Source organism: Chiloscyllium plagiosum, unplaced genomic scaffold (assembly GCF_037043375.1).
Source record: "Chiloscyllium plagiosum isolate Xiang-an unplaced genomic scaffold, Cpla_swu_hap1 HiC_scaffold_6, whole genome shotgun sequence".
In the NCBI taxonomy this organism is placed as follows: domain Eukaryota; kingdom Metazoa; phylum Chordata; class Chondrichthyes; order Orectolobiformes; family Hemiscylliidae; genus Chiloscyllium; species Chiloscyllium plagiosum.
The window spans coordinates 132,427,020-132,447,022 of NW_028270144.1; the positions used below are offsets into that span (position 1 = coordinate 132,427,020).

The window sequence follows — 20,003 nt, forward strand, 5'->3', positions numbered from 1 at the left end:
CCGATCGATCAAAGTGATTGAGCCCTGATCAATGTATTTGTGGACATCAACGACCCTCCAAAAAGGGCATGAAGACTTCTCAGTATGAGAATTGCCACAACACCACCGTCAGGAGCAGTAGCGAGACGAACCACTGTGAAGAGAAGACCACCCTGAGATCACCGGGAGCAGAAGACCAGATGATCATCGCCAAGTGGAACAAGGCCAAGATTTTATATGGTGGTATATGATCATCCAGAGTTAAACTAAAGCACAAGATAGCTGATTAGATTTATAATGTAAATAGTTAGTTTGTTGTGTATTTTGTTATTATAGTATTAATTGTGTTAAATAAATAAATAAATATCCTCATTTATCACTACTAAGAGTTGACTCACAGTTTCTTTGCTAGGTATAAGAGTTAAAACACACTGTATGGCAGGCGCAACACAGAGGGAGGGAGTTGGACAACAGCTGCAATGATTACTCTTCATAAGGCAGCCTGTCCCCCATCAAAACACTTAGAGGGCAAAGGCCGCACAAGGTCAAATACAGAGCTAAGCTCACTCTTCACTCTCCCTATCAAACACTCCCAGGACAGGGACAGCACATGGCTGAATACTGAGTAAAGCCGTCTCTACTCTTTTCAATGTCAAGTCAGTTTCCTCTATTCTTTTCAACCGATAGCAAAGCTCCCTCTACACGGTCCCCAACAAACTTTCCTTGAACAGGGACAGCACAGTGCTTGATAGAGTAAAGATTCCTCCTGAATTTTTTTAAATCAACCTGTTCAGGCATGTCATTACACACCTCTACAGTAAGTGGGACTTGAACTCAGGCCTCCTGGTTTAGAGGTAGGAACACTGTCACTGCAGCACCAGAGCGTTCTATTGTCCCTGTCAAGCACTCCAGGGACAGCATGAGGTTAGATACAGAATAAAGCTCTGTCTACTCTTTTGAACATACTGTCCTCATCACTTATTCCCAGCACAGGGGCAGCATTGGGGTTGGAGAAGCATATTTTGCTCAGACAGGTGACAACATTGACATTTTCATCCTGTTCCCTTGCAATCTAACACACAGCTAACAGTCACAAACTCACACAGACCCATCTGTACAACATCACAGGAAGCCATCAACTGGAATGTGTGCAAAATTGTTGCAGCTCTAGGCAGTATTCCAAGCTCAAAATTAAACAGAATGACAGAATGGTTGAAATATGCGGAAGTGGGAGTTTCATAAATCAGAATAACACTGCTACCTTCTTCCTTTGGGGCACGTTTTTAAACTACAGTCTGCCATGTAGACAATTCCAGGAGAGTTAATGAGCAATGCAGTCTGAAAATAAAGCTGACACTTGATTTTCTTTAAAAGCTTTTGTTACGAATGCCAAACCACACTGCTAAAGATGCTGATCACACTTTTTTATACATCATTTTTCTTTTCCTTGCAGGCATGGATTCTGATTTTATAGGTGTCAACCATGACTCATCGGGTCTATGGCTTCAACACCCAACCTAAAGCCTCGATTCCATTCACAAGGTTAACATTTTCGGAGCACTATGAAATGCTGCATAGAGGACCAATGCTGACGGAGCGCCGCACTGTCCGAGGGTCAGGGCTGGGGGAGCGCCGCACTGTCCGAGGGTCCGGGCTGGGGGAGCGCCGCACTGTCCGAGGGTCCGGGCTGGGGGAGCGCCGCACTGTTGAAGAGTATATACTAAAGGGGTTGATAAGCTGCATGGGCTGGATATTGTTGTAGTTTGCAACAGAACAAAGGCCAGAAGTGAAGAAACATTATCCATCAGGGGATCAAATCCAGGTAAACATTTCAGCAGTGAAAACAGAAAATGCCGGCAAAAGTCAGTTTCATCTCAAAACTCAGCATCTTTCAAGATTCTGACATACCTTAACTTGGGACCTGCTATTTGTCTTTCCACAGATGCTGCCAGAGCTGCTGAGTTTCTCCAGGATTTGTGTTTGTTTCATATTTCCAAAATCGCAGTACGTTGGTTTTTATTTTAGGATTTCAGCAAGATAACTTCAATAGGATATCAATCAGAAATTATCCAGTTTCTTTCAGTTCTGTTCCCTTCCCTTCCCTTCCTGGGATTTTATTAAGATGAGAAAGCTCATCCAAGGGCTGTGACAATGTCAGATGAATGGAAACGGGGAATCCGAGCCCAATCATTCATCTTGAAATGTGTTGGAGCATAAGTCTCCAAAATACACCTCTGATCAGTGACTACTGATTATAGCAGGATACCTAAGGCACTTCTTATGCCACTTGCGTCATGTGATTTGCTGTCACATACCACCTATTGCTATTCCATTTCCATTAAGTTCCCCACAAATTTTATATGAGGAAGCAAAACATGCACGTCAAGCATTTAACAGCACACTATCCGTAACAGGCTTGATTCTGATTGTACTGAGAATGAACGATTAAAAATAATAGTTACATCAAGTGAAAATCTAAACTGGAGATTTCATAGAACCATAGAATCCTGACAGTATGGAAACAGACCCTTTGGCCCAACAACTCCATAGCGACCCTCCAAAGAGTAATCCATCCAGACCCATTTCACTACTCTACATTTAGCCCTGACTAATGCACCTAACCTACACATCCCTGAAAGCTCAAGATTATGTTGCGCACAAACTTCGTTCCTCTCCTGTTCATCTAACTATATCAACAGATACCTCCTTTCCCACCTACCCCGATACTAATCAAGTCCCTATTGCCTCTAACTGCATTTACTCTAGTTGCTTCAAACACTCAACATTATACCCAAGCTTAACATTTCACTGGAGTACATAATACTTCTTTAGGGGAAATCTTAAAACAAAATAATTCCTTCTGAAAGAGACTATATATTTTTATTTTTTGTGGTAATAACCTAAAAAGGAGATCAGACTGTTATCTACTTAAAATACCATAAGTGTTTCGAGCAAGGACGGGGATAGGGTGGAGGAAGGAGGCGAAATGAAATTGTTGTGTACATTTGTAGCTGTTTAAGACTCGGCTGCTTATGGAACGGTGACACTGAAAGGCAATGAGAGTCTTTTGAGTTTGATGACAGTTCTGGAAGTACACACTGTGTGGAAGGCAGCAACATGTCGGGATGAAACAATGAGCAGGAGGCACCAAATGTGTTTTGGGGGTTAAATGGACAATGGGTGCACAACAATGTTGTCAGCTGGTAGATGTTATGGTTACAGACTTCATGTTCAGTACACAAGATAGTGTTCCTATCACATGATCATGTCATAACTCCAGCACCAACTTTAAGACTGCTTTAAGTGAAACTATTCAGACAGTCCGACGGATCGGTCAGAATCTGGCACTCACCCCTGATTCAAGTCATTTTCAGTGTTGTCCAGCCAGAGCCGAACTGCAACTGCGTTGCCTTCCCGGCACTGGGTAAAAATGTCATCCATCCTGTTCGTCTGGTCCTCACTGCTCCAACTTTGCTCCCGTTAGACACTAGGTGTAGGAGACAATCTGAATACGTTGATCCAAACGAGCAGAGAGAATCCACCAGATCTGTGCCCTAGACAGTTAAAATCCAATCTGACCAATAATGCAACCTGAAAAGAAAAACAAGGTGGGTTCAACGACAACAACCAGTGCTCCCCATAACAGAGACCGGAGTCTCCTGTGTGCTCCTATCACTCACAGGAAGATTACTCATTGAACCAATAAGTGGTTTTGTTCCCCTTCAAAACTGAACTGTATTCATAAATTCTGAGAAGAAAAAGACCAAATGTATTTAATCTCCCACATCCCCAAAGTCTGGTCCCAAGCACCGACATCACCACCCTGGTATCTCAGGCTGAACCACACTGTCTACAGCTTTGCAGTTCCATCTGAGTCCGGGCTAAGTTACTGACCTCACGCCCACTCCACCACCAAGAACAACTGCTCACACCTAACATATGCTCATCTTAAATTAACAGAGCAGTACAAATAATAGAGAAAAGAGACCACCACTGGAGGTAGTCACCTCGTCATGCCAAAGTACACAGGAGATCAATCAAAGTTTGAACAAAGAAGCTTGGAGTCTGCTGCCATGGTCCTCTTGCCTGCAAGTCAGAGTACGAGGAATTCACTTCTCTTCAAGGGGCTGCAGTCAGCTCGAAATCCAGCAGATCACAGAGTGTAGTAATGAGGCAGGGCTGCACTGCTGGAGGTGTAGTACCCTGGGTGAATCATTAACTGAAGCGTGCATTAGCTCCTTGTAGGTGAACATTAACAGTCCCACAGCACTATTTAAAGAAAAGCAGGGCTATATTTATTCTTCGATCATGGAAGAACATCTGCAGACAGGTTAGGAGAGTGGGCAAAGAAGTGGCAGATGGAGTATAATGTGGGAAAGTGTGAGGTCATGGACTATTTTCTAAATGGGGCCAAAATTCAGAAGTCTGAAGTGCAAACAGTCTTCGGAGTTCTAGTCCAGGATTCTCTCAAGGCAAACTTGCAGGTTGAGTCAGTAGTTAGGAAGGCAAATACAATGACGGCATCTATTTTGAGAGAACTTGAATATAAAAGCAGGGCTGTACTCCTGTGGTGAAGTCACTTCCTGTTCCTTTTCTCAGGGGGTGGTAGATGGGGTCTAACCCATGGCTTTTTATGGCTTGTTGGTGTCCATGTATCCTGGTGGCTAGTTTTCTGCCACAAAAAGACATGACCCTCTCTCACTAGTATCCTTACATATGGATGAGGAAGGAAACCACTTCGACTGCGACAACACATCCATCCAAGGACAAGCCAAACAAAGACATGCACGAGAATTCCGAGAAGCATGGCATTCCAACCGGAACTCTATTAACAAACACATCGAGTTAGACCCCGTCTACCATCCCCTGAGAAAAAAAGCAGAAAGTGACTTCACCACAGGAAAAGACATCACCAACCCAAAGAAACCCAAACATATAAATAGAAAGCAAAATTATCAGCAGTGCTTCACCTGAGGCCCACTGAAGATGTTACCTAGTAGGGTGACAAAATGTCTGGAAATGAACCTTCTAGCTCAGCGAGCAAAGCTACATCCAAAACCTCAACCTGACCTACAAATCTTCTCAAAACTCGTTAAAAGAAGCTGTTAATGCTGATGATTCACTGATGCTGAAATTCCAAATCCCCAAAACTGTGCGTGCAGCTTGAAATAAAGGTAAATGAATAAAATACATGCTTTAAGTACCTCAAAATCAGTCCAGGACATTAGACCGCTGGACACTTTCTGCTGTGGCAGAGGTTTTCTGCAGCTGTACCCAGTTTCGAAAACAAAAAAAAACAAGGCTTTAAATTTATAAATTAAATCAAATGAGGACACATGGGAGTTGGTGTTCTGATGAGGCCATTGTTAAGAGTGAAGTAGGTGTCCTTTATGAGGAGTTACAGAGCTAGATATTGGGAGCTTCAACTCTGTGCTGGGGAGACCTGTGTGTGATTCTCCATAGTGTCAAATTCACCAATGTTCATCAGAGAGAGGTCATTCTGAGCTCCTGTACCTGAAAAGTAATCCGGTTAGTGAGAAAAAAAGCAAGTCGGACTGGGCTGTCACTTTTCTGATTTGTTAGGCTCCTTATACGCCTGACTTGCCAGAGCTCTAATACAGGACTGAAACCCAGTAGTGAATCAGTATCAGCCCAGATAGAGCGCGAGGAAGAAAAGGGCCATTAAATCAAAATTACAATTCCAGACCATGTATGGTAATCAGACACTGCTCGGGATCCAGTGCACACAAGGAGCAAGGTCCCGAGGGGGGCAAAGAATGGTTTGCCCAGCCTGTGAATTAATCCCATCAGGTCAGCCACAGAAACTACCATTTGATTTGAAAAGGGAGACTGTAATAAACATTTTATTTCTGCACCCTCAGACAGTTGAAGCCAAGCAGCAGCTGATACTGCCTGATAGGTGCAAGGGTTAAAGTTGGTCACCTGCTGCAGCCAAATATACGCAGCTTGGGTCCAAGCAGAGTTCAAAGGAAGAACTGCTTGGCAGAAGATGACTGTCTTTCTTCCTATCCTCAAGCTCCAGTTGGTAGGCTTTCAAACCCAAGCTCTACACCACATGCTTGCTCTCCTCCGCTAATTCCTAACTCATACAACATTCTGACCTTACCATTCTCGAACATGTTTTCAAATCCCTCCTTGGTCTCACCCCTGCCTATCTTTGTAATCTCTTGTAGTCCCACATTCCTCAGATTGCTGCATATCTCTAATACTTGACCATCCCAGAGTCCCAATACTCCACCACCTAGAAGCTGCACCTTCAGCTCCCAGCCGACAAGCTCTGGAATTGCCTCCCGGAACCTCACAATTTAAAATTGAAGTTGTGGTCGCCTGTTCAAATATTTCCTCATGGGATTTGATACAATGGCAGCCGGGGGTTGGGGGGGTGGTCTGGAAGCTTGTACAAGCATGGGTTTCTAACTGACAGGAGGCAGCACTAAAACGGTTTTAGATAAATATTATTAATACTAAATAAATAGCATTGAACATGAATTGAAGAAGTGTGGCGCCAACATTAATAGGTCACAGAATAAGCAAATGTTTTACAATCAGTATTGCATTGACTAGTGCCTGCAATTTCTATGGATTAATACCCCTCACCATAAATAACAGCATTCTACTACTTTTCCAATTACTTGCTGTACCTGCATACTAACCTTGGATGATTCATGCACTCAGACAATCAGCTCTCTCAGTATCTCAGAGGTCTGCAACCTCCCACAATTTAGACGAAATATTTCTTTTTATTCTTCCAGCTAAAACAGGTCATTTCACATCACATTTCATGTGCCAGATCTTTGCCTAATTACATATATTTTGAAGTCTAGTGTCCTCTTCATATTGTATTTTCCAACCTACTTCTGTGTCCAGCAAAGTTCACATAGCTTTAACTTTTCAACCAAGTTACTTATATAAATTGTGAGCAATTGAGGTCCCAGTATTGATTCCTGTGACAAACCACTCAATATGTCTTGCAAAGACCCATCTATGGCTACATTCTGTTTCCTGTTCATCAGCTGACTTCCTATTCATGTGAATTAGTTGCTCCCTTGTACCACAAGCTTTTATTTCCACAATAACCTTTGATATGGTGCCTCATCAAATGCTGTCAGAAAGCTTAAGTACAGTATGTCCACGAGCTTCTATTTACTAATGTTCCTTCTTTGAGGTACTCAAATAGATTGGTCAAACAGGATTTATCTTTGACAATACCATGTTGACTCTGCCTGAGGGCTAAAAGGATCAAAGGGTATGGGGAGAAAGTGGGAATAAGGTAGTGAATTGGGTGACCAGCCATGTTCATACTGAAAGGGGGTGCAAGCTTGAAGGGCTGACTCCTATCTATGATTTTTTTGAAAACATTCAATATTTTAGCCTCAACTGCTTTTTGTGGCAGAGACTTCCACAGACTCACCACTCTCTGGGTGAATACATTTCATGTCAGTCCCAAATGAACTACCCTGTGCCCTTACAACGTTACTTTGGTGCTGATCCTCGGGAACATCTTTCCTGCATACACCTTGTATGCTTCTGATTAAATTTTATATGTTTCTGAGAGATTCTCCATCTCAGTCTTCTTAATTTTAGTAAATATCATCTTAACCAATCCTGCCTTTCTTCATATGTAAGTCCTACTATCCCAGGAATCAGCCTGGTAAGCCTTTGTTGCACTCCGTCCATACTAGAACATCCTTCCTCAAGCAAGGAGACCAAAACTGCACACAATATTCCAGGTGTGGTCTCACCAAGGCCCTGTACAATTGCAGCAAGACATCACTCCTCCTGTACTCAAATCCTCTTACTACTAAGGCCAATATACCATTTGCCTTCTTCAGGACCTGTTGAACCTACATCCTTACTTTAAACAAATGGTGCATAAGGACAATCGCATAGACTGCAGATCTGGTTCAGTTATTTCAATCTATTTATTTTAAATTCACTTTATGCACTCAAAGCACCACCCCACCCGAGAGATTTCCTGATTCAGAATGACTTGGCTTAGAAATGGGACCGAGATAAAGTGGTGAATGAGAAGTGTGCTTATTGCCTGCTGACCGGTGAAAGCTTGACCCAGTCCAACTCTCCAATGCTCCTTTGTGTTGAACACTTTGTCGCATTTTCTCTGCCAGGCCACTTTAAAAGTTCAACTTGTCCTCCCCTCGATGGGGCCTCTCAAACTCTACAGTGCTCCGAGTCTTACTGAAAACTACCTCGCACTTGAAATATCAGACGAAATCTCGCAACGTTCACGAATGTAATCGCTAAAGAACGTAGCCAAGTAATTTTTCTTAATAATGGCAGAAAAATGCAGATCTATTAGTAAAACCAACTGCAACACGGGATGATAATTACCTTGAACAAACTACAATAAAAGTATTAAAGCAATTGAATATGGTTATGTACTTCTCATTGGAAGACAGAAAGTCTTGAAGTTTATACAAACAAAATAAAATGAAACAAAAACACAGCCACAGGAAACAGGAAGAGGCTATTCAGCCCTTCCAACTCATCCTGCTATTCTATGTGGCCAAGGCTTAGCTACATTTTTGCTCCATTTACCCATAATCCTCAATATCTTTGCTTGACAGATAACCATCAATATCACGACTAAGAACCCCATTTTCTCCCAGCTTTCATGTGATCTTTTGGGGAGTGAATTCCAGAATGCCACTTCCCTTAATGTGAGGAAATGCTTCTTGACATCATCCCTGAATGACCCAGTTCGGGTTTGAAGGTTCTGCCTCCCTCCTGTCTTCTGGATTCCAACTCTGTTGATTGGATTAAATCTTCTATCCATCTGAAAGCCCTCAGTCTATTGACTCTTGTTCTCAATTATCAAAGTGCACAGCTGGCAAACTAGATCAATAAACTACAGATTAAGTCATTACATTTCTGAGAAAGCAAAAGGAACCAAGTGGTTTTAAAAATGGAGATGCACATTCTTTTGATTTAGTGTCAATGTGACAGTCGGAAGACTAAGGCTCAAGTGCTCCTGTGGGGACCCACTTCTGGCAGATAATTCTGAAATTATTTTAGGTCTTGGGTGTAAGGTTTACCAATGAGTGCCATAATGCATCTAGTCCAGTTGCACAATGCACTGCCACTGGCGAGCATACAATGAAGAGAAAGCCAAGTATGCAAGCACCCTGCCAGTGCACGACCTCTGCATCACCGAGACTGGTTCTAGTATCTCCTCCTACTGGCATGCAGTAACCACGGCTTAACTGCAGGAGGTTGCGGGGAAGCTTGGAGCCCAGAAATATGATATTCAGCCCCCTCAAATGCATGGTCAAGTCCATATTAAGACCATAAGAAATAGGAATAGGACAGACTATTGAGTCTCACAAGCCTGCTCCATCATTCAATAGGGTCATGGCTGATCAGACATTCCTCATGTTCACTTTCCTGCTTTCTCCCCATAATCCTGAATTTCCCGACTGTTCAAAAATCCATCCATTTCAGCCTTAAATAAACATAAGGATTCTGATCCCACAGATCTCTGTGACAAGGAGATCCAAAGATTCATAACCCTCTCTGAAAGAGGAAATTCCTCCTCATCTCAGTCTTAAATTGGTACTCTTCAATTCTGAGACTATGCCCTCTGATCATAGACTCACTCGCGTGGGGAAATATCCTCTCAGTATTTACCTTGTTAAGCCCCTTAAGAATCCTATATTTCAATGAGATCACTTTTTATTCTTCTAAACTCCACTGAATCCCAACTTGCCTAGCCTTTATTCAAAAGGCAATCCCTCCCTATCAGGGATTATCCCAGTGAACTTTCTCTGAACTGCCTCCAACGAAATAATATATTTTCTTAAATCCAGGGACCAAAACTGCTCACAGTATTCCAGATGTGCTCTCACCAGCATCTTGTACAGTCACAGCAAGACTTCCCTATCTTATACTCCAACCCTCTTGAAATATGGGCCAACATTCCACAAGCCTTTCTGATTACCTGCTTCACCTGTGTGCTAGCTTTCTGTTTTTTAAGCACAGGTTCCCTCAAGTCTCTTTGTATTGCAGTTTCCTACAGTTTTTCTCTATTTAAATAATAATCTGCTATTTCGTTATCCCTTCCAAAATGAACATTTTCACAGTGGAGGAGGCCCAGGACCTGCATGTCCTTGACGGAGTGGGAGGGGGGAGTTGAAGTGTTCACAACATGTACCAGTGTTAGCTACTGCACCCGTTGCACTCGGTGTAGTCTCCTCTATATCGGGGAGACAGGACGCCTTCTTGCGGATCATTTCAGAGAACATCTCTGGGACACCTGTACCCACCACCCTGTGGCTGAACATTTCAATTCCCCCTCCCACTCTGTCAAGGGCATGCAGGTCCTGGGCCTCCTGCATCGCCAAACCGTTACCACCCAATGCCTGGAGGAGGAGTGCCTCATATTCCGTCCTGGGACCCTGCAACCACACGGGATAAATGTGGATTTCAACAGCTTCCTCATTGGTCTAACCAATGTTCTGTACAGCTGCAACATGACCTCCAACTCCAATACTTAATGCTGTTACCAATAAAGGAAAGCATACCAAACGCCTTTTTCACAATCCTATCTACCTGCAACTCTACTTTCATGGTCTCTTTGTTCAGCAACACTCCCTAGAACCTTACCATTAAGCGTGTAAGTCCTGCTAAGATTTGCCTTTTCAAAATGTAGCATCTCACATTTACCTGAATTAAATTCCATCTGCCACTTCTCAGCCCACTGGCCCATCCAATCAAGATCCCACTGTACTCTGAGGTAACCTTCTTCGCTGTCCACTACATCTCCAATTTTGGTGTCATGAGTAAACTTACTAACTATACCTCTTATGCTCACATCCAAATCATTTATATAAATAACGAAAAGCACCGAACCTTGTGGCACACCACTGATCACAGGCCTCCAGTTTGGAAAGCAATCCTCCACCAACACCTTCTGCCTTCTACCTTCACATTATTTGTATCACTCTCTCAAATTGCCTTTCTACCTAGTTTAGTGTTGTCTGCAAATCTGGCTACAGTACATTCACTTCCTTCCTCTAAGTCATTAATAAATATTGTAAGCAGTTGCAGTCCCAGCACTGATCTCTGCAGAACCCCACTGGCTACAGGTTGCCAATCTGAAAAAGAACCTCTTATCCCCACTTGCTGTTTCCTGTTCTTGAGCCAATTCTCTATTCACACCAATAATTACCTCCAACACCATAATGTCTTATGACTTAATCTTAAAGCCGACACCTATGAACCCCATCAAACAATGCTCACTATCTCGTGGGCTTAGCTAACAAGAAACAAAGACACTGGAGCGGAGTCTTTAGTGGCCAATGATCCCTTTAAGAAAGAACCTCCAGAAACGTGGATTTTATGGGCCTCACATGTAGGGTCCTGTCCTGCCCCTGTATACTGTTTTCAAGTTTGAAAGGGAGATGCAGATGCTTGACATCTGTCTCTCCATACCATGCCCTGTCTTTACAGCCAGAAAATCTTTGCAATAAAACAGACTGAAGAACTTCTGAAGACAGATTATAATGCTTCCTTGGCATCAGATGGAAAGACAAAGACACCAGTGAATATCTTTCAAACATTTCTGGAGGTTCTTTCTTAAAGAGATCATCGGCCACTAAGGACTCCTTAGTGGAGCTCTGCTCTATCTTTGATTCTTGTCAGCCAAATCCATGAGATAGTGAGCATTGTTTGATGCTTAGCCGGGAAGGGATTCGTAGGTGCCGGATTTAAGATTAAGTCATAAGTCATTATGGTGTTGGAGATAATTATTGGTGTGAATAGAGAACTAGGTCCAACACGCTCACGCCAATCACATCAAGACATGTTTTGTTGGTTTGGATCTGCATAAAGGATAGAAGACGGCTGCAACCCCAAGAATTATCTCTATTAGGTCTCACTTATTCACATTATTACTTGGATAATGGCATAGATATCCAATTGGTTGTCCATTTTAGACCAAAAGGATAGATCAGGATAGTGTCTAGATGGTATGAAATTAAATACAGTGGATGTCTGAAGAAATCTGGGATTTCAGTGTACTGATCTGTAAAATGCCATGAACTAGTGCAGAAAATCAAAAAAGCTAAGAGAATATTGGCCCTTTTATCTACAGCACAAGGATGCAAATGTTATCCTGCAGTTATACAAAACCCTGGCTAGGCTCCACTTAGTTTACTGAGAGCAGTACACCTGAGGAAGGATATATTGGCCTTGGAGGGAATTCAACGTAGGTTTACAAGAATGGACTTCAGGGGTTAAGTTACAAGGAGAGATTATACAAATTAGGTCTATTTCCTTTAGCATCTAGAGGACTGACAGACAATCTGATAGAAGTCTTCAAAATATTAACAGGAAAAGACAGAGTACATGAAGATAAACTACTTCAACTGGTTGCACTTTGTAGAATTAGAAGGCCTAGTCTGAGAATTGTTCAGGAGACACCTTAGGAAGCACTTCTACACACAAAGGGTAGTAGAGATTTGGAACTCTCTTCCACAAATGACAGTTGATGCGAGATCAGTTTTTAAATTTTAAATGTAAGATTTATTTTTGTTGAGCAAAAGAATTAAGGAATACGGGACAAAGGCAGCCATTTGGAGTTAGGCCACAGATCTCACCAAATGGCAGATCAGGCTTGAGAGCCCAAAAGGTCTACTCTTGTTCTGCTGTAAACTGCCATACAAGGAGAGAGCCTGTACCTACAGACTACCAGACTGCCCAATGGTCTGGGTCAAAAATAGTTCCCGGGTTCTATCCCAGCCTCAGGTGACAGTCTGTGTGGAGTTTGCACGTTCTATGTCTGAATGGGTTTTCTCCCACAGTCCAAAGATTTGCAGGTGGTTGAATTGGCCATGCAAAATTACCCATAGTGTTCAGGGATGCGAAGGTATAGTTAAAATGTTTTTATTAAAATAAAGAGTAGATTTTTAAAATTAAAATAAAGAGTAGATTCTTTAAATTAAAATAAAAAGAGTAGTTACATCTATTAAAATAAAGAGTAGATGGGTAGGTACGGTGCATTGGTCATGGGTAAATGTAGGATAATAGGGTAGGGGAATGGATCAGGGTAGGTTACCCTTCAGATGGTTGGTCTGGACTTGTTGGGTCAATTGGCCTGTTTCCACATGGTAGCGATTCTATGATGATCGTGCAAAATCCCTCAACAATCAGAACAAGTGGAAAACTCTAGTTGACAACTGATGCAAACAACCATACCAGTTGTGAACACGACCACCTCCATGCGGTTCAAAAGCTCCTGAGAGTCACCCAATTTGCAAATAAAGCGTCAGCAGACATCCTCCTGCACCATGAGCAAAGGACAACTTAATCGGCAGCACGTTTGACAAATCTTGCCTTTTTACGATTAGCTTTAATTGGGTGAGGCATTGCCATTGAAAAAGCAACAGGGGATGAGCAGCTTCCCAGCTCCTGGGCAATTTAAAAAAGACGCTCAAGTGTTGTTTGCACAGAATAGGTCCCTGCATATGAATATGCATATTGGTGCGAGGAAGCATAATAAATCATGTTCTGAACTTGGTTATTTTAAATTAGTAACTAATGTAGCTATTACTGCATTCGGGATTATTCAGCAAGTGTTGTCCAATTATGAATGGGATTTGTTTTGGTTTTTTACAAACATGGGCCAGTTGAATACAGCAGACCCTGCCAATAATGAATAATAAAATAAAAATACTGCATTTTATTAATTAACAGATGTGGGCATCACTGGCAAAGCAAGCATTTATTACCCCTTCCCTAAATGCCCAAAACAGCAAGGAATCAGCCACATTACTGAGGATCTGGAGTCACATGTAGTAGCCTGACCTGTTAATTACAGCAGTTTCCTTCCCTAAACGACACTGAACCAAACAATCAGAAAATTACTGAGGCATTAGACTCATGTAACTGGGATACATGACATTGCTTAATTACAAAGTTAAAAATCACATAGCACCAGGTTATAGTCCAACCCAGGTTTAATTGGAATCACACCAGCTTTCGGAGCGTCGCTCCTTCAACAGATGCTAGTGGAGGGCTCAATCCTAACACAGAATTTATAGCAAAAATTTACAGTGTGATGTAACAGAAATTATACATTGAAAAATTGATTGTCTGTTAAGCCTTTCATCTGTTAGAATACCATGATAATGGTATTCATATCATCATGGTATTCTAACAGATGAAAGGCTTAACAAACAATCAATTTTTCAATGTATAATTTCTGTTACATCACACTGTAAACCAGTCCAACACCGGCATCTCCAAATCTTGCTTAATTACATTGTAGATTTCACACTTCTTCTATGATGGCTGCAACCTATTAATGGAAGATACAATTTATATGGGCAATGTGAAAAGGCAGCATAAAAAAGTTGATCTGTTAGGGTTATAGCGACGTACAGCATGGAAACAGACTCTTCAGTTTAACTCGTCCATGCCGACCACATATCCCAACCTAATCTAGTCCCATTTGCCAGCAGTTGGCGCATAATCCCTCTGAACCCTTCTTATTCATATACTCATCGAGATGGCTTTTAAACATTACAGTTGTATCAGCCTCCACCACTTCCTCTGGCAGCTCATTCCATATACACATCATCCTTTGCATGAAAAATGTTGCCTCTTAGATTCCTTTCAAGTCTTTCCCTTCTCCCTTTAAACCTATGCCCTCTAAAAAGAGACCTTGGAGTGCAGGTTCATAGTTCCTTTAAAGTGAAGTTGCAGGATAGTGAAGGTGGCATTTGGTACACTTTCCTTTATTAGTCAGAGCACTGTGTATAGGCGATGGGAAGTCACATTGCAGCTCTCCAACCCAGGGAGATGGGGAACCTCGGTCAGTACAGCTTTTAGTACAAAACACAGAATGCGGCATCTCATCAGCACATTTTTATTCACAAATTTTAGAATAATTTGAAACTTGGCCTTGTGTTTGGCCTGAGAGCAAAACAAAAAGCTCAAAAAATGGAGACAAAAAACAGAAATTGCTTGACAAACTCTGCAGGTCATGCAGCACTTTGGAAAAAGAAACAATTAATGCTTTGTGTCTGGCATGACTCTTCTTCAGATCTGAATGTGTTCAAAAATGTTCTTTTATTTACTTCTGACAGAAGCAGAATCCCAGTGCAAAGTAGTTATAGAGTATTAGGGTCATTGTTCATGATGGAGAAAGAGATTTAAATTGGGTCTAAGTTAAGGTTTGAAAGAGACAGAATGAATCCTCTTTCGTAAGAGCAAAGCAAAGAAGGCAAGGATGGACAACACCTTTTCAGCAAGTGTCAGATTCCCTTTTAATCTATCACACTACTAAAAAAACTAATCAATTTGTCAAACAGGATTTCCCTTTTCACAAAACCATATTGACTCACTCTAGTTGTGTTATACTTTCCTAACTACATTGTTAACACTTCCTTTACACCATTCTGAATTAGAAATGTATCACCATTCTTTCACTGTCAGTGGTTCAAAATACTGCCTTCCAAACAACATTGTGGGTGGTCCCAGACCCTAAGGACTGCAGCAGTTCAAGACAGCAGATCACTACCATCTTCTCCACAGCAACCACAGATGGGCAACAAATGCACAGAAAGAACAAAAAGGTGCACTTCTTGAATTTTAGTAGAGATTTCATATCAATTATAGTTTAATAGCAAAACTAAAATCAATGAAAATATTTCTAAAATTCAACAGATTGCATCAAAATCAGAGAAAACAGAGAGAGGCCAAACCAATAAATACCCTACAGCCATGAGGCTCAGTACCCCTTCAGCCCCACTACTCTGAGGCTCAATGCCCATCTCCCTCAGGCTCTATGTCACTCACACTCAAATCACTCACCCTCTACCCACAAGGCTGAGTACTTACTCACCACCTCCCACCCCCAACTCTCAGGCTCAATGTACCATCAAACCCCCAATCACTGACTCAACGCGCCTTAAATTACCCCAAACCTCCCCACACACAGGCTCTACCACCTTCCCAAGGATAGTATCCACACTCCAGATCCTGGCACTCTCACACCTCCATCCCAGGCACAAGCATCCTTGTCCCCAGGTTCAGTGCCCCACACAACCCCCAGCCCCAGAGCAATGCCCCCTCTAGGCATATTTACCCCTAACTCTCCTCCCTGCTGGACTGAGTGCCAACTAACAGCCCCACACAGTCCCAGACCCAGACCCAGACCCACACCCAGTCCCACACCCACACCCAGTCCCAGACCCAGTCCCAGTTCCAGTCCCAGTTCCAGATCCAGACCCAGTCCCAGATCCAGACCCAGTCCCAGTCCCAGACCCAGTCCCAGACCCAGACCCAGTCCCAGACCCAGACCCAGTCCCAGTCCCAGACCCAGACCCAGTCCCAGACCCAGTCCCAGACCCAGACCCAGACCCAGTCCCAGACCCAGACCCAGACCCAGACCCAGTCCCAGTCCCAGACCCAGACCCAGTCCCAGACCCAGACCCAGACCCAGACCCAGTCCCAGTCCCAGTCCCAGACCCAGACCCAGTCCCAGTCCCAGTCCCAGACCCAGACCCAGTCCCAGACCCAGTCCCAGTCCCAGACCCAGACCCAGACCCAGACCCAGTCCCAGACCCAGTCCCAGACCCAGACCCAGTCCCAGTCCCAGTCCCAGACCCAGACCCAGTCCCAGTCCCAGACCCAGACCCAGACCCAGTCCCAGACCCAGTCCCAGTCCCAGACCCAGTCCCAGTCCCAGACCCAGTCCCAGTCCCAGACCCAGACCCAGACCCAGTCCCAGACCCAGACCCAGTCCCAGTCCCAGTCCCAGTCCCAGACCCAGACCCAGTCCCAGTCCCAGACCCAGACCCAGTCCCAGACCCAGACCCAGTCCCAGTCCCAGTCCCAGACCCAGACCCAGACCCAGTCCCAGTCCCACACCCAGACCCAGACCCAGTCCCAGACCCAGACCCAGTCCCAGTCCCAGTCCCAGACCCAGACCCAGACCCAGTCCCAGACCCAGACCCAGTCCCAGTCCCAGTCCCAGACCCAGACCCGGTCCCGGTCCCGGTCCCACACCCAGACCCAGACCCAGACCCAGTCCCAGACCCAGTCCCAGTCCCAGACCCAGTCCCAGACCCAGTCCCAGTCCCAGTCCCAGTCCCAGTCCCAGACCCAGACCCAGTCCCAGACCCAGACCCAGACCCAGTCCCAGTCCCAGTCCCAGACCCAGTCCCAGTCCCAGTCCCAGTCCCAGACCCAGACCCAGACCCAGTCCCAGACCCAGACCCAGACCCAGTCCCAGACCCAGTCCCAGTCCCAGTCCCAGTCCCAGACCCAGACCCAGACCCAGTCCCAGACCCAGACCCAGTCCCAGACCCAGACCCAGTCCCAGTCCCAGTCCCAGACCCAGACCCAGTCCCAGACCCAGTCCCAGTCCCAGTCCCAGTCCCAGACCCAGACCCAGACCCAGTCCCAGACCCAGTCCCAGTCCCAGTCCCAGACCCAGACCCAGTCCCAGACCCAGTCCCAGTCCCAGTCCCAGTCCCAGACCCAGACCCAGACCCAGTCCCAGACCCAGACCCAGTCCCAGTCCCAGTCCCAGACCCAGTCCCAGTCCCAGTCCCAGTCCCAGACCCAGACCCAGACCCAGTCCCAGACCCAGACCCAGTCCCAGTCCCAGACCCAGACCCAGTCCCAGACCCAGTCCCAGACCTCAGCGACATGACGCCCCTCTCCCGTTATCCCGGCCATTCACCCTCACCCACCAAACACCCGTTGTCCCGATTACATACAACCACACCCCATTACCCTGGCTACACACTCCATCCTAATCCCGTTACCCCGGTAACCGGATACTCACCGTTTGTTTCAGGTTCGCCCCAAAGTCGGCAAAAACTTTAAGATTACGCGCATGCGTCGCGGGAAGGGCCCCGCCCGCCGCTTTGGAGAAATGCGCATGCGCTTCTTCTTCGCCGCCGCTTAGAGACACGCCCCAAAACCCCAGACCGGGGCAAGGCCCCGCCCCGCCCCAGGCGTAGGCCCCGCCCCAGGCGTAGGCCCCGCCCCGCCCCAGGCGTAGGCCCCGCCCATAACATTCTCAACCCCCAGACCGTGGTCCCGCCCCCCAAGCCATGGTCCCGCCCCCCAAGCCGTGGTCCCGCCCCCAAGCCATGGTCCCGCCCTCCAAGCCATGGTCCCGCCCCCAAGCCATGGTCCCGCCCCCAAGCCATGGTCCCGCCCCCCCAAGCCATGGTCCCGCCCCCAAGCCATGGTCCCGCCCCCCCAAGCCATGGTCCCGCCCCATCCCTGAGCATCAAACTGAGACCTGCTCGACCACCAAGCCCCGGGCCCGCACAATGGTCCCGCCCCCTGACCGGCGCCCCATTCTGATGAAGGGCTTTTGCCCGAAACGTCGGTTTTCCTCTTCCTCGGATGCTGCCTGACCGGCTGTGCTTTTCCAGCACCACTCTCTTGGCCCCATTCTGAGACCTGCCCTGACAGCAAGACCCCCCCCCCCCTTAGCGAGGGTCAAAATGTTTTACAAATCCACCAACTTTGAGACATCACAGAAGTTCAAGTCTGATTAAGATTTGGAGATGTCGCTGTTGGACTGGGGTCTACAAAGTTAAAATCAAACATCAGACTTAAAAAATCACGCAACACCAGTTTATAGTCCAACAGGTTTAATTGGAAGCACTAGATATCGGAGCAACGCTCCTTCATTGGATGGTTGTGCAGTGCTTCCAACTAAACCTGTTGGACTATAACCTGGTGTTGTGTGATTTTTAAGTCTGATTAAGTCACTCAATTGCAATTCTTTTTTCACTATTTCATTCAGGTTAAAAGGAGATACACATCAGGGTTTATGGTTCGTAAGTTTGCAGATGGCACTAAAATTGGAGGCGTAGTGGACAGCGAAGAACTTTACTCCCTGTCAGAAAGGGCGCTGCTGATGCTCCTCCATGTCGGAGGGGGCGCTGCTGATGCTCCTCCATGTCGGAGGGGGCGCTGCTGTTGTTCCTCCATGTCGGAGGGGGCGCTGCGGTTGTTCCTCCATGTCGAAGGGGGCGCTGCTGATGCTCCTCCATGTCGGAGGGGGCGCTGCTGATGCTCCTCCATGTCGGAGGGGGCGCTGCTGTTGTTCATCCATGTCGAAGGGGGCGCTGCTGTTGTTCCTCCATGTCGAAGGGGGCGCTGCTGATGCTCTTCCATGTCGGAGGGGGCGCTGCTGTTGTTCCTCCATGTCGGAGGGGGCGCTGCAGTTGTTCCTCCATGTCGAAGGGGGCGCTGCTGTTGCTCCTCCATGTCGGAGGGGGCGCTGCTGTTGTTCCTCCATGTCGGAGAGGGCGCTGCTGTTGTTCCTCCATGTCGGAGGGGGCGCTGCTGTTGTTCCTCCATGTCGGAGGGGGCGCTGCTGTTGTTCCTCTATGTCGGAGGGGGCGCTGCTGTTGTTCCTCCATGTCGGAGGGGGCGCTGCTGTTGTTCCTCCATGTCGGAGGGGGCGCTGCTGTTGTTCCTCCATGTCGGAGGGGGCGCTGCAGTTGTTCCTCCATGTCGGAGAGGGCGCTGCTGTTGTTCCTCCATGTCGGAGAGGGCGCTGCTGTTGTTACTCCATGTCGGAGGGGGCGCTGCAGTTGTTCCTCCATGTCGGAGGGGGCGCTGCTGATGCTCCTCCATGTCGGAGGGGGCGCTGCTGTTGTTCCTCCATGTCGAAGGGGGCGCTGCTGATGCTCCTCCATGTCGGAGGGGGCGCTGCTGATGCTCCTCCATGTCGGAGGGGGCGCTGCTGATGCTCCTCCATGTCGGAGAGGGCGCTGCTGTTGTTCCTCCATGTCGGAGGGGGCGCTGCTGATGTTTTCTCCATGTCGGAGAGGGCGCTGCAGTTGTTCCTCCATGTCGAAGGGGGCGCTGCTGATGCTCCTCCATGTCGGAGGGGGCGCTGCTGTTGTTTCTCCATGTCGAAGGGGCGCTGCTGATGCTCCTCCATGTCGGAGGGGGCGCTGCTGATGCTCCTCCCTGAGGAATGATTTGGAGATGCCAGTGTTGGGCTG

At 46.1% G+C, this 20,003-nt stretch overlaps 1 protein-coding gene across 2 annotated transcripts in view; it reads right to left on the reverse strand.

Moving 5' to 3' along the window:
* ilk (integrin-linked kinase) overlaps nt 1-17,944 on the reverse strand; it is a 77,214-nt gene extending 59,270 nt beyond the window's left edge. The window contains exons 1-2 of one of the 2 annotated variants that reach the window (XM_087988519.1): nt 17,813-17,944; nt 3,332-3,570 (exon numbers count right to left, since the gene is read on the reverse strand). In XM_087988519.1, the coding sequence (XP_087844645.1) occupies nt 3,332-3,420 (89 nt within the window). In that variant the 5' untranslated portion in view covers nt 3,421-3,570; nt 17,813-17,944. Of the gene's footprint in view, nt 1-3,331; nt 3,571-5,183; nt 5,267-17,812 lie in introns of those variants that run through there. The other variant, XM_087988518.1, reaches the window with a different exon arrangement.
* Between the last annotated feature and the right edge of the window lie 2,059 nt (nt 17,945-20,003).